At 39.9% G+C, this 15,238-nt stretch overlaps 1 protein-coding gene across 1 annotated transcript in view; it reads left to right on the top strand.

Annotated features, from left to right (window-relative positions):
* Positions 1–7,024, top strand: part of LOC128657313 (oocyte zinc finger protein XlCOF7.1-like) — a 116,828-nt gene extending 109,804 nt beyond the window's left edge. Inside the window, exon 8 of the mRNA XM_053711607.1 lies at positions 4,400–7,024. Coding sequence (XP_053567582.1) covers positions 4,400–4,914 — 515 coding nt within the window. The 3' untranslated portion in view covers positions 4,915–7,024. The remainder of the gene's footprint in view (positions 1–4,399) is intronic.
* The last annotated feature ends 8,214 nt before the right edge of the window (positions 7,025–15,238 follow it).

The raw sequence follows: 15,238 nt of genomic DNA, 5'->3' as shown, positions 1-15,238 counted from the left end.
AGTAGGGCACATGTGAGTGTAAGTGTGTGACATGTCTGAGGGAAGTAGGGCACATGTGAGTGTATGTATGTGACATGTCTGAGGGAAGCAGGGCACATGTGAGTGTATGTGTGTGACATGTCTGAGGCAAGTAGGGCACATGTGAGTGTATGTGTGTGACATGTCTGAGGGAAGTAGGGCACATGTTAGTGTGAGTGTGTGACATGTCTGAGGGAAGTAGGGCACATGTGAGTGTATGTGTGTGACATGTCTGAGGGAAGTAGGGCACATATGAGTGTAAGTGTGTGACATGTCTGTGGGAAGTAGGGCACATGTGAGTGTATGTGTGTGAGATGTCTGAGGGAAGCAGGGCACATGTGAGTGTAAGTGTGTGACATGTCTGTGGAAAGTAGGGCACATGTTAGTGTAAGTGTGTGACATGTCTGAGGGAAGTAGGGCACATGTTAGTGTATGTGTGTGACATGTCTGAGGGAAGTAGGGCACATGTTAGTGTGAGTGTGTGACATGTCTGAGGGAAGTAGAGCACATGTGAGTGTATGTGTGTGACATGTCTGAGGGAAGTAGGGCACATGTGAGTGTAAGTGTGTGACATGTCTGAGGGAAGCAGGGCACATGTGAGTGTATGTGTGTGACATGTCTGAGGGAAGTAGGGCACATGTGAGTGTATGTGTGTGACATGTCTGAGGGAAGCAGGGCACATGTGAGTGTATGTGTGTGACATGTCTGAGGGAAGTAGGGCACATGTTAGTGTGAGTGTGTGACATGTCTGAGGGAAGTAGGGCACATGTGAGTGTATGTATGTGACATGTCTGAGGGAAGCAGGGCACATGTGAGTGTATGTGTGTGACATGTCTGAGGCAAGTAGGGCACATGTGAGTGTATGTGTGTGACATGTCTGAGGGAAGTAGGGCACATGTTAGTGTGAGTGTGTGACATGTCTGAGGGAAGTAGGGCACATGTGAGTGTATGTGTGTGACATGTCTGAGGGAAGTAGGGCACATATGAGTGTAAGTGTGTGACATGTCTGTGGGAAGTAGGGCACATGTGAGTGTATGTGTGTGAGATGTCTGAGGGAAGCAGGGCACATGTGAGTGTAAGTGTGTGACATGTCTGTGGAAAGTAGGGCACATGTTAGTGTAAGTGTGTGACATGTCTGAGGGAAGTAGGGCACATGTTAGTGTATGTGTGTGACATGTCTGAGGGAAGTAGGGCACATGTTAGTGTGAGTGTGTGACATGTCTGAGGGAAGTAGAGCACATGTGAGTGTATGTGTGTGACATGTCTGAGGGAAGTAGGGCACATGTGAGTGTAAGTGTGTGACATGTCTGAGGGAAGCAGGGCACATGTGAGTGTATGTGTGTGACATGTCTGAGGGAAGTAGGGCACATGTGAGTGTATGTGTGTGACATGTCTGAGGGAAGCAGGGCACATGTTAGTGTATGTGTGTGACATGTCTGAGGGAAGTAGGGCACATGTTAGTGTGAGTGTGTGACATGTCTGAGGGAAGTAGAGCACATGTGAGTGTATGTGTGTGACATGTCTGAGGGAAGTAGGGCACATGTGAGTGTAAGTGTGTGACATGTCTGAGGGAAGCAGGGCACATGTGAGTGTATGTGTGTGACATGTCTGAGGGAAGTAGGGCACATGTGAGTGTAAGTGTGTGATATGTCTGAGGGAAGCAGGGCACATGTGAGTGTATGTGTGTGACATGTCTGAGGGAAGTAGGGCACATGTGAGTGTATGTGTGTGAGATGTCTGAGGGAAGCAGGGCACATGTGAGTGTAAGTGTGTGACATGTCTGTGGGAAGTAGGGCACAGGTGAGTGTATGTGTGTGACATGTCTGTGGGAAGCAGGGCACATGTGAGTGTATGTGTGTGACATGTCTGAGGGAAGTAGGGCGCATGTTAGTGTATGTGTGTGACATGTCTGTGGGAAGTAGGGCACATGCTAGTGTAAGTGTGTGACATGTCTGTGGGAAGTAGGGCACATGTGAGTGTAAGTGTGTGACATGTCTGTGGTAAGTAGGGCACATGTTATTGTAAGTGTGTGACATGTCTGAGGGAAGTAGGTCACATGTTAGTGTATGTGTGTGAAATGTCTGTGGGAAGTAGGGCACATGTTAGTGTAAGTGTGTGACATGTCTGAGGGAAGTAGGGCATATGTGAGTGTACATGTGTGACATGTCTGAGGAAAGTAGGGCACGTGTGAGTGTAAGTGTGTGACATGTCTGTGGGAAGTAGGGCACATGTGAGTGCATGTATGTGACATGTCTGTGGGAAGTAGGGCACATGTGAGTGCATGTGTGTGACATGTCTGTGGTAAGTAGGGCACATGTGAGTGCATGTGTGTGACATGTCTGAGGGAAGTAGGGCACATGTGAGTGTAAGTGTGTGACATGTCTGTGGGAAGTAGGGCACATGTGAGTGTGTATGACATGTCTGAGGGAAGCAGGGCACATGTGATTGTACGTGTGTGATATGTCTAAGGAATGCAGGGCATAGATGAGTGTATATGGGTGACACCTGAGAGGGACGCAGGGCACAGGTGAGTGTGCGTTTGTCATGCCTTTGTGAAGTAGGGCACAGTTTAGTGTGTACGTGTGTGACATGTCTGTGGGAAGGAGGGGATAGGTGAGTGTAGATATATGACATATCTAAGAAAAGCAGTTTATATGTGTGACACTTGAGAGGGATGTAGGGCAAAGTGAGTGTTTGTGTGTCATGTCTGTGGGAAACAGGGCTCCGATAGTGTATGTGTGCGATGAGTGAGGGTTGCAGGGCACGAGTGTACGTGTGAGATGTGTCTGCTGGAAATAGGACACAGCGGAGTGTACATGTGTGATGTGTTTGAGGCACATAGGGCACAGGTGAGTGTACGTGTCTGATGTGTGTGTTCACTAATAAAGTTTATTTTACATATTATATATTACTTTTCTTTCCAATGGCATGGCAAGTCCACAAATCCATTCTAATTACTAGTGGAAGTTCAACTCTTGGCCACCAGGAGGAGGCAAAGAACACCCTAGTCAAGTTTTAAGAATCCCTCACACTTCTGATAACCCCCAGTCATTCAGTTGAGGGAATATGGAAGGAGAAGAGGAACACCAGGGATATAGAGGTGCCTGAAGGTTAGAAAACAAAAACAATAAGCTGTCTGTAATTTAGACAAGGGCGGGTCGTGGACTCTCCATGCCAGGAAAGAAAAAATTTTGTCAGGTAAGCATAAATTTTGTTTTTATATAAAAAGATAATCTGGTCTTCATTACAAGTAAAGAATCTATGGCATAAATGCAACATTCTTAAAAAAAATAAAACTGATTTTGCATTATTTTAGGGGGGTGGAAACAGAGGAGAAAAAATAAATTTGACATTAAAAAATGTACTGCTTATTTTAAATTCAGAGTAGGTGTTATATAGGGGTCTTTAAGCCTTTTCCGTAAATAATCCTTATCATTTATATGATATAACAGTATTGCCTGAGTAACACAGCTGGCTGGGGAGCTGCTGATTATCCCAGAAGGTGTAGTTGACCTTGTGTGTGAGATTCTTCTCTCTGATGAAGATTTTATATATTGCTTAGATATACTACACCACCTGGGGCCATTTTATTTGTTTTTGTTGTTCTACAGTTATCCTTGTTTTAACTACAAGAACACAAGCAGTAGTTTAAAGATTAGTGTATGGGCTGAAATAATTGTATTACTAAACGTTTCTGTGAACACAATTTTAAAAGTACTAGATATTTTAGTCAGAGACCAAACTATATTGAAATGAATGTTATTTTTCTTAAAAATAGTCCATATTGTCCAGTAAACTGCCCTTAAAGTGAAAGTAAACCCTAGCGTTGTACAAACGCTAGGATTTACTATTGAAACAAATAAAGGGCACTTTCATTCATGAAGTATAAGATACTTCATGTAGAAAGCTCCTTTATTTGATTCAATCACTTGCCGCTCTTAGCTCCTACAGCAGAGCACGGCTAAAAAAAATTTTGGCTAAGAGGTGACGTTTTTACCTCCTAGTCAATAGCAGTGCGGTAAATCCGGCTTCCATGGGCGCCAAGCCGGATTTACCGCACTGCTATTGGCTAAGAGGTGAAAACGTCACCTATAAGCCAAAACATTTTTTAGCCGTGGGCTGCTGTAGCAGCTAAAAACGGTGATCGATTGAATCAAATAAAGGAGCTTTCTACATGAAGTATCTTATACTTCATGAATGAAAGTGCCCTTTATTTGTTTTTTTGTTTGTACAATGCTAGAGTTTACTTTCACTTTAAGCCTCAACATGGAAACTGGGAAAAGGTCTAGTTGTCACAATGTCTACTACAAGGGTAGGTGTTCTCATGATAAAATAATTATGTAATTAATAACATTACTCCCATTGTGTTTCTTATTGACAGGTGAATCCACAAAATGCAATAATCCTACTTATGATCAGAGTGCAGATGCTTCTTTACATCATCTTCAAAATCAAAGAAGCTACGTGGAAAATGTATGTTCTTATTGTGGGAAATGTTTTCGTAAGAAATCACATCTTCTTACACATCTAACAATTCATACAGTAGAAAATCAATTTTCTTGTCCTATATGTGGGAAGTGTTTTAACCTTAAAAACATTCTTGTTGCTCATCAGCAAATTCATACAGGGGAAAAAGGATTTTCATGTTCTGACTGTGGGAAATGTTTTACTCGGAAATCACATCTTATTGATCATCAGAAAATTCATACAGGTGTGAAAGCATTTTCATGTTCTGAATGTGGGAAATGTTTTACGTGGAAATCAAATCTTATTAGGCATCAGAAAATTCATACAAGGGAGAAAGGATTTTCATGTTCTGAATGTGGGAGATATTTTAGTCAGAAATCGGCTCTTGTTAGTCACCAGAAAACTCATTATAAAAGTTTAACCTCCTAAATGCAGAGGGTGACATGTAGTTGTCATCCACAAAATACCTAATGTTGATGATGACTGCATGTGACCCCCTGGGGCACACAGTTTTGGAGCTGTTTGAGGCCGCTTCTGCACCTCAAGCGTTTATGAGGTGCAGAATCTAAATCACTAGTCGGTAAGACCTATTTAAATCATGTATTTTATTTTTAGAATAATACGTTTTCAGATTATTGTTTTCAGTTAAATTAGACCATTACTGGTTTGGTTATATATCATTAGATATGCATAGATAGATCATTGAAATGAATGACATTATTTAGAGGTGAACTATCTCCAGTTTAATTGGTTAATCATTCAAATTTGATAAACTTTTCACCTGTACTTTATTGGAAGGAGTCGGAGAAAAATTATTACATTAATAATAACAATAAAAATAGTTTTATTTAACTAAAACAATAACATAACTTTTTATTTTAAATTTTTAATGATTGCCCCTCCCTCCTCACACTTATTTCCTTGTTCAGATCTATTCCACTCCAAGTGTACAGAGATTTGCAGGTGAGCAATGGTATTAAAGGAAAGGAAAGTCAAAATTAAACGTTCATGATTCAGAAAGAACATGCATTTTTTTTTAACAATTTTCCAATTGACTTCTTTTATCTAATTTGCTTTGTTCTTTTTGGTATCCATTGTTGAAAAGCCTGCATAGGTAGCTTCACTCAGATGCAATGCACTACTGTCAGCTAGCTGCTTGTTACTGTCTCACCCATTGTATTCAGATAGGTCCTCAATAGAGCATTTGCTCTCCTTCAAGAAAGGATTCCAAAAGAATGAAGCAGATCTGATAATGGAAGTTAATATGAAAATTGTATGCTCTATCTGAAACCCAAAAGTTATCTTTTATAATTATGTCCCTTTAAGGTCTATTTATCAACTCTGTATGTTAATTTTATAACATTTTATTGTGAAGAAGGGACATTTTATTTCTGCAGACACAAATTCACAGTTTTGAGAACTACAAAACCAATAATATGTGATAATATCTTCAATATTGAAAACATTTCCAAAATAATCTGACAGAAACCTATGGAAGAGAATGACATTGTGAATGGATTTATGGAATTAATTTACCAAAACAAACAACAAACATAACAGCCATGGATATACAGTATCTTGCTATATAATTAAAAACGAATCTATATTTCAGGAGGAATAACCTTTGGATTATAATATATATCTTAAATAGCAACTATCTTTAGATAGGATTTTTTTTTAAAATAGAATGTTTCTTAAAAAAAAAAATCCATTGGGCGGAGCCGGGTGTCACCAAAGATGGCGGCGTAATTCCGAGCTCCGTTGATGGCTCAGTAACTAAGTTTAATTAACAGGGGACTGCTCTGCTCTAATAGGGGCAAAATGAAGAAATCGCCTCACTAAGAACTCAGGAACCGCTTTCGACATTTCAACAAGACAACGGAACGGCTGAAAGCTGACGCGGCAGTGATCCCAAGTGCGGCCTAGTCACGCTCAAAGCGCTCTACGCAGCTGGTGGCGGGGAACATATCTCGAGGCTCCGGAGGGCCGCAGCAAGAACATCGGGACCCCTAACGCCCTCAGCAACCAGTGGTGAGTGCTGCGTATCTTACCCAGATCAGATTGGGGGCATAAGTAAATAAGCCTACAGCAACCTGGGCGATAACCGGTCACTTTATATCCTTGACTGACTGTGGCAGCATTCAGCGCACCACTTAGACTCCAGACAAACAGGGTATATATTTCTCCAGTACCCTTAAATAATAAAACCCTCTGTGGGGGAAGGTACATTACAGTGCAAGCTCATGATTAATCTACAAATTGTCTCTCAATCCCTTGGCCCCTGCTCTTAAACAAGCAGCACACGTGGGATATTACAAGACAGCGCATATTATAAACAACGGCTGCCCTACACTCACTGGACTTAAACTTTAACATCTTTGCAATGGCAACTAGGCAAAAACCCAGACAGGAGAAGCCAAGTAAACCTCAATCTAGTAAGAATCACTCAGTCACATCATACTTCAGTGCAACTGAACAAACAGTACACAGTGACAGCCCACTGCCAGGGACAACTGAGTCTCAAAAAACACCAGCTTCAGAGGCGGAATCTGACACACAGGAATTAATACAAATCCCAGCAGACATCCTTTCATCCCTTCCATCTAAGCAAGACATTGCTGACATTGTCCGCGCAAGTGTTAGAGAAGAACTGGCAGATCTTAAGCAGGATGTGCACGCATTGGGGTTTAGAGTGGAAGCACTGGAGGATGGTAATGATTCAATGAGGGAAGAATTTAATCAATTACAGGCCCAATATGATAACCAACAAAAAGCTATGGAGCTGTTGTATGATAAAGTTGACGATCTGGAAAACAGAAGCAGACGGAAAAATTTACGCATTCGCGGGATTCCAGAATCTGTCCTCCCTAAGGATCTTCCCACCTTTCTCCCAGCCTTGTTCTCTCACTTAAAAGGGGATAAATCATCAGAAGCAATCCCATGGGACAGAGCACACAGGGCCTTGCGCCCGAAACCACCACCTACGGCACCCCCTAGGGACATCATTATTAAGTTTAAAAACTTTAGAGACAAAGAAGAAATACTTGGACTTTCCAGGAAAAATCAACCGATTAGGTTTAGAGGGACTGTTCTGCAATTCTTCGCTGACCTCTCCCAACGGACCCTCCAACAAAGGAGGGAGTTTGGCCCTCTGACTCAACTCCTCCGCCTCAAAAGAATCCCCTACAGGTGGGGATTTCCAACCCACATCATGGTAATTCATGAAGACAGAAGACACATCTGCAAAGATATCTCAGAAATAGAGGATTTTTGTAGGGCTCTTAATCTAGAGGCACCTACAATACCCCAAACATCAGAAGAGGCCTCATCTCCACAAGACCAAAGATCTCAATCTGCTTTTCAAAAATGGAGAACAGTCGGCAACCAACAGAAGAAAACGTCTCCCTCGTCACAAGTCCATACTCAAGACTCTGGAACCCAAGATAACTTGCAACCCAGATCACCCAGGCCAAGGACTGGTCGGTAACTATTAAAATGTCTTTAATGCTTTTTCTCCCTTCTAGGAATTGGACTAAGTCTGGTAAACGATGCGGCCGCATCTATTTGTTTGTGGTCTATTGCTATTTTAGTTCATCACCTTTAAGATGTCTTTAACGCTTTTCATCTCCTCAGGGACATGGACTGGGACTGTTAAAAGATGCGGCCGCACTCCTTCATTTATCTTTTTAGATGTTGTTGAATGCTATTTTAGATTAATACCTGAAATGAAAAAAAAAAAAAAAAAAAAGGGTTTACGGTTGAACACTCCCCTGTTTTTATTTTATACTCTACAGCTCTACTTATAAACAGTCCCCAATTTTGTTTCAAATTATTGTATTCACATACTGAAGCTGTCATTAATCCCCTTAAAAGAAAGAAATATTTCTTTTTCTCAGAATAGTGGTGGGGGGGGGCGGGGATGGCCTAAATGGCTGTCCCTGCCCTCGGCATCATTACAGGTCATGGTTACCTGGCTCTGTTTTGTTATATTGTTTAAGTTGTTATTATTTTACAGTATATTGTTATGTTAGGCTTCATTCACGGCCTTTCTCATGCTCCACACAGGCAGATTGCATAGAGACTCACATTTTGACATGCACAGTATGACTACAGAAACTCGTAGAATAACTCTAATAACCCAAAATGTTAAGGGGTTCAACTCTCCTAGCAAGCGTTACAAAGCACTATCAGACCTATCTAAAAGGGGCGCTGACATTCTCTTCCTCCAAGAGACCCATTTTAAAAAACATAAAGAACCCACATACTTCGGGGCCCAATATACTCAACATTATCACAGCTCAGCGGGAGTTAAGAAAAGAGGAGTTAGTATTCTCATAAAGAAATCAGTTCCATTCACACTTCACAAAATAGACAGAGATACAGATGGTAGATTTATTGGGATTTCGGGACTACTGTATGGTAGAAAGGTGTCACTTTTGAATGCTTATGCCCCAAACTCACAGCAACTGCCCTTTTTTAAATCATTATTTCGTAGATACCTGGATATGTCGCAAGGCACAGTGTTCCTGGGCGGTGACCTTAATTTTCCATTCGACCCAAAACTAGATTCCTCCAATCCTAACACCATGACCTCTCGGAGAACTACAAATTTTCTCTGGAGAGCCCTCAGAGACTACAACCTATATGATATATGGAGGTTTGCAAATCCAGACCGGAGAGACTACACTTTTTTCTCCCACCCAAACCTATCATATAGCAGGATAGATTACCTACTGACAAACCAAGAAGGCCTCTCCCTAATAACAAAAAGTAGTATTACACCGTCCTCCTGGTCAGACCACTCGGCAGTGGAGGTTAGATTTAGGTGGCCAGATACATACCTTACTCCAAATAACTGGCGGCTTGATGACTCTTTACTTGGTAATCCCACAAATATAGAGAACCTAACTAAGATACTAGCGGAATATTTTGAATTCAATACCAACTCGGTTACAGACCCATACACACTTTGGGAGGCACACAAATGCACCATTAGGGGAGAATTTATCAAGCTTAAATCACACACACAGAAAATAGCTAGACAGCTATACCATACACTAACCTCTAAATTGACTCAGATGGAATATGCACACAAACAGGATCCCTCTAACTCCCAAATTTTAGCCGAGATCAAATCTCTCAGAATCCAACTGAATAATTTTCTATCAATAGAGCACCAAAAATCACGCATGAAAACTAGACAACTCTTCTTCTATGAAGGGAACAAAGCAGGCAAACTCTTGGCACGGGCACTTAAGAAAAGAAAGTTGAAATCTTACATCCACAACATTAAACTACCTAACAACAAGACAGTTCAGACGACCCCTGAAATTTTGCAGCAATTCCATGAATACTACTCTAGGTTATACAACATTACCCCGCAGGGAAACAGAGATGTGACTGCCACCGCCCTATTAGATTTCCTCCACACTAGCAATCTCCCTAAACTTACAGACGAACAAATTAACGATATCAATTCCCCGATAACTCCCTCAGAGGTAGCTGCAGCTATAAAAAAGTTAAATGCTGGGAAATGCCCAGGCCCAGACGGCCTCACAGCCAAATACTATCAAACTTTTCAGCCTATCCTTCTCCCCCATCTATTGCACTTGTTTAACCATACATCTGATCAAACTCCTTTCCCAGCATCTATGTTAGAAGCGTATATAACAGTTCTACCCAAACCAGGCAAACCCCCAAATAGCCCATCCAATTTTCGACCAATTTCCCTATTAAATGTTGATGCCAAGTTATATGCAAAGATTCTCGCATCCCGCTTAAACAAAATCCTCCCATCCCTTATAAACATAAACCAAGCTGGATTTACACCAGGCCGTGAGGCCAGAGATAATACTACGAAAATAATCAATTTATTAGAATATGCATCCTCTCATAACATCCAATCGATATTCGCATCAATGGATGCAGAAAAAGCGTTCGACCGCCTTGAGTGGTCATTCCTTAGACACACGCTTACACAATTTGGCCTCCCCACCAAATTTATAGGGAAAATATTTGCTCTTTACAGCTGTCCCAGTGCTAAAATTGTACTAAATAATGCCCTATCGCCTCCAATCCCGATATTAAATGGGACCAGGCAGGGGTGCCCACTTTCACCCCTGCTTTTTGTGCTTGCAATGGAGGTTTTGGCCTCCAGAATCAGACAAAATGTTAACATTGAAGGCATACACATAGGCACAGAGCAATACAAAATCACCCTTTATGCAGACGACATTTTTTTAACGTTGTCATCCCCAAACAGGTCGATTAAATTCCTCATGGAAGAATTGTCTTTATATGGCCTACATTCCAACTTTAAAGTGAATGCAAGTAAATCTGAATTTCTGGGCTTAGGCCTTTCTCAAGCTGATATCGACCATATAACACAGTCCTATGAACTTAAGCACCAAAAAACATCTTTAAAATATCTGGGGGTATTTATTTCCGCCTCCCCTAATCACCTTCTCAAGCTTAATTACTCCTTACTTACTAACAATATACAACAGGAACTTCGCTCTTGGCAAGCTAAAAATATATCATGGGTGGGAAGGATAAATGCAGTTAAGATGTCTATTCTACCAAAGATTTTGTATATCTTTCAAACCATTCCTATAAACATCTCAGAATCTCAGTTAGGCACACTTCAAAAAATGATCAACACATACATTTGGCAGAATAAAAGGCAGAGAATATCCGGGTCCACTATGTACCGCACAAGGGACAATGGGGGCTTGGGAGTACCGCAGCTGAAATATTATAGATGGGCTGTATTTCTCACTCGAATAGTAGACTGGTGCAAGAACTCCTCAGACAAGGAGTGGGTCGTACTGGAACACACATTAGCTAATGTACCACAGCTAGGGGGGTGTTGCTGGATTCCCCCTCGGAACCGGTCCCTGGGACACAATACTCCCAAAACCACATTAGAAACATACAAACTATGGGATAAACATTTTACCAAAATTCTGAACATCTCCTCAAGTACTTCACCATTGACACCACTGATCAATAACCCCAGTTTACCAATAACATTGGCCTCAACTTCAAACCGATTTCTCACACTATCCGACATCCCCAAGTGCTATGACATCCTACAAAATAAGAAAATTAAACCTAGGTTGGAACTGTTGGACTGTTATGGGGGGATTTTCTGTCATTGGTTTAGATATCACCAAATCACACACTTCATCCTTAATCATAAAGATAGAGAAGGTATACTTAGACCCCTAACACCTTTTGAAACACTCTGCCATATGAGCTCCTCTAGAAAGGGTATTCTATCTCTAACCTATAAACTACTTCTACATCACCACTCTAGGCATCTTCCATCTTACACAAGCAAATGGGATTTGGAATTACAGGATCACCCTACACATGATGACTGGTTACACATTTTCCAAAATATAAACAGATATTCCTCATCAGTGCAAACGCAAGAGATGAATATTAAACTTCAATGCAGATGGTATCTCACACCAGTCAGATTATCCACAATATTTAAGAACACAACGACAGGGTGTTGGAGGAAATGCGGGGACCCAGGTACATTCATACACATATGGTGGGATTGCCCTCTTATTACTTCCTTCTGGGTTATTATAGTGGATGAAATAAAAAAAGTAATAGGAATTGCACTACCACTTCACCCAGTCGTACTCTTATTTAACAAATTCCCCAAAGTACGCTGTAAGCTCAGATTACATTTACTATACCTCATGGTCAACAGTGCAAAAAGACTAATACCAAAAAATTGGAAAAAAATTAGACCCCCTGACATAGCTGAATGGAGAGAAGTAGTTTCCTCAACAATACTCTTAGAAAGATACCACTTCGTTATCTCTAAAAGACTTGATGACTACTTATCTATCTCTTTTCTGTGGGAAGAATACTATGCACGCTTCAATACTAAGCATGCTAATAGCCTCGATACATAGCCGACTTGTTAAATTTCACAGAAAATTAAGTTAATTGATTGGAGCTTATGATGAGAAAGTATTATTTTAATCATTGTTTCATTTGTTTCTTATTCACGTGAAAGTGGCCTGTGTTGTTTTGTTTTATTCTCCCAAATTATTGTTGTTGATGTAAAAATTGCCATACTATTCTCAATGATGTTGAATAGATACTTGTAATGTTTTGATTATCTCTCAATAAAAAATTTCAAAAAAAAAAAAAAAAAAAAAAAAAAAAAAAAAATCCATTATTTGTTAATTAAAATAAATATTGATTTTTATCCACCATGTGTGACCCAGTGTGTTTGCCATCCCTGGGGGGATCCAAGGTCCCTACATAGGTTTGAATAGCCAAGGAATCACCTGGAGCCAAATGTTCAGATCAAAGTTATAAATATGACCAAAAGTCCATTTCCTTTTAAAGTGTAATTACTAATTTCTATAGAAAAGCTCCATGTTATTTTTAATTTCTGATTATTTTAGCAATGTTACCTAATACAACTATAGATCCACAACAATTTTGACTTTGGAGTTAAAAACTGTATTAACAACCTTATTTAAATTGTAATAAAATATGCATTTTCTTCATCTTTTGTTGTAGATTTCTACCATATTAGATAGATAAAATAATGGTACAGTTTAAATCTGCTGGGTCTGCTAAAAAACATAACAACAAAACTATAAACAAAAATAAATAATATTTAGTTTGTGTGGGTTTTGCCACTGACAAATGACTTCCAGTTGTGTTTAAATAAGAGCAGCATCTAAATGCTCAAAGTAGCTCAGATAAGGGGTGTGAAATGGTTCAGCAGCTAAGGGGTGAAATGTGGACTTTGAGATTGTAATATAAAATGTTTAATTATGTGTATTAAAATCAATTTGCAATATACTCTCATTGTTTATTTGTCTCCTTTTCCTATGATGTAATTCTGAAAATTGTTGGCTTTCCAATTCCCATGAGTTTCTATAAAGTGGCTATGTTGTATCCTATGTCTCTCTAATCTCATCTATTTAGGATGATTAGGGACAGATGAAGTGTACAAACAATATCTTTGTGGAATATCGAGATTTTAAAACCTGTTATATAGCATATACTGTATATATACTGTGTATATATATATATATATATATCTATATATATATATATATATCCTCCGTGTGTGTCTGCACTCCCAATGCTGTGTGGTCATCCACCAGGGTGCAAAGTCAATCAAGTACACAGTCTATATCCAATAAGGGACTGCACTCACTGGATTTGGTTTAAGAAACCTTTATATCTTTATTATGGTAACGTTTCGGGGTTCACAGACCCCTTCCTCAGACCAGACAACAGTGCAAGTGAACAAAGTGTGCAATATATAGCACTAGCCCCACCCATCACAAACATCAAAATTGCGCCAAAATCACAATCACCATGGTAACACATAAACAAGGCCTAATGACCATAACACCAGAAAACAGAAAAACAAAGCAATCAAACATATAACAAACTGCATATGCAAACATCTTGCATTACCTCATAGCTGAATATAGATATATATATACACACAAAGTAGTAGATATGACAGGAATCTAACTGTAATTAGGTAGTAGCATAGTCTCAGTAAATTAACATGTATTAGGACCAGCTCTGAATGATAACACTCTGATTCACAATAAATCATATACACAAAGGGAGTCTCTTTAACACCTTCATTGTGCAAAACCCTATTATCATTGCTAAATGACAAATGGCAGAATACAAATTGACATAAGACATAGTCCTTTAACCTGTAGCACAGCATAGGCGTTTCAATATCTTAGGTTAGAAATAAGTATCTAAAATATTCATATATGGACTGCTACTTATGAGATCAGTATCCACCACAATCACCTAAAACTAGCTCAGATAAAAACCTCTGTGAGTAAATGTAAGTCTAGGTTAAATCCGGATATTCCGGTAACTTCATATATCAAAAGACAGAAAAAATATGTCAAGCCCTATGGGCCCGCACAGCCGTATGTGTACATACACTAGCGATATTACATAGCCCGATCTGTTTACCTCCCAAGCACTGCACGAGTTTGTAACGCCCATTAGATGACTGACAGGCTATGCTAATTAGCCATGCGGTCAGGTTGGAATCTCACTAGCGCGATGCAGGGCTGAGCCGCGCCTGTTCTTAAGGTATGTTCAGGGACATGAAGTACAGGTAATCCATACATCCTGTATAGCGGATCCGCATCCATGCCACACCTGTTGAGATTTTGGCACATTAACAAGATACAATGCTTAGAATCTTCAGAATATGAACCTGGGGCCGTTTTTAGATAGTGAGTACATGAGACATAACATACGGCTGTGCGGGCCCATAGGGCTTGACATATTTTTTATGTCTTTTGATATATGAAGTTACCGGAATATCCGGATTTAACCTAGACTTACATTTACTCACAGAGGTTTTTATCTGAGCTAGTTTTAGGTGATTGTGGTGGATACTGATCTCATAAGTAGCAGTCCATATATGAATATTTTAGATACTTATTTCTAACCTAAGATATTGAAACGCCTATGCTGTGCTACAGGTTAAAGGTCTATGTCTTATGTCAATTTGTATTCTGCCATTTGTCATTTAGCAATGATAATAGGGTTTTGCACAATGAAGGTGTTAAAGAGACTCCCTTTGTGTATATGATTTAATTATTACAGTTAGATTCCTGTCATATCTACTACTTTGTGTGTATATATATATCTATATTCAGCTATGAGGTAATGCAAGATGTTTGCATATGCAGTTTGTTATATGTTTGATTGCTTTGTT

The sequence above is a fragment of the Bombina bombina genome, chromosome 4 (genome assembly GCF_027579735.1).
Source record: "Bombina bombina isolate aBomBom1 chromosome 4, aBomBom1.pri, whole genome shotgun sequence".
In the NCBI taxonomy this organism is placed as follows: Eukaryota; Metazoa; Chordata; class Amphibia; order Anura; family Bombinatoridae; genus Bombina; species Bombina bombina.
Note: the sequence above shows the minus strand (reverse complement) of the source record. Positions and strands in the feature narration are given on the sequence as shown.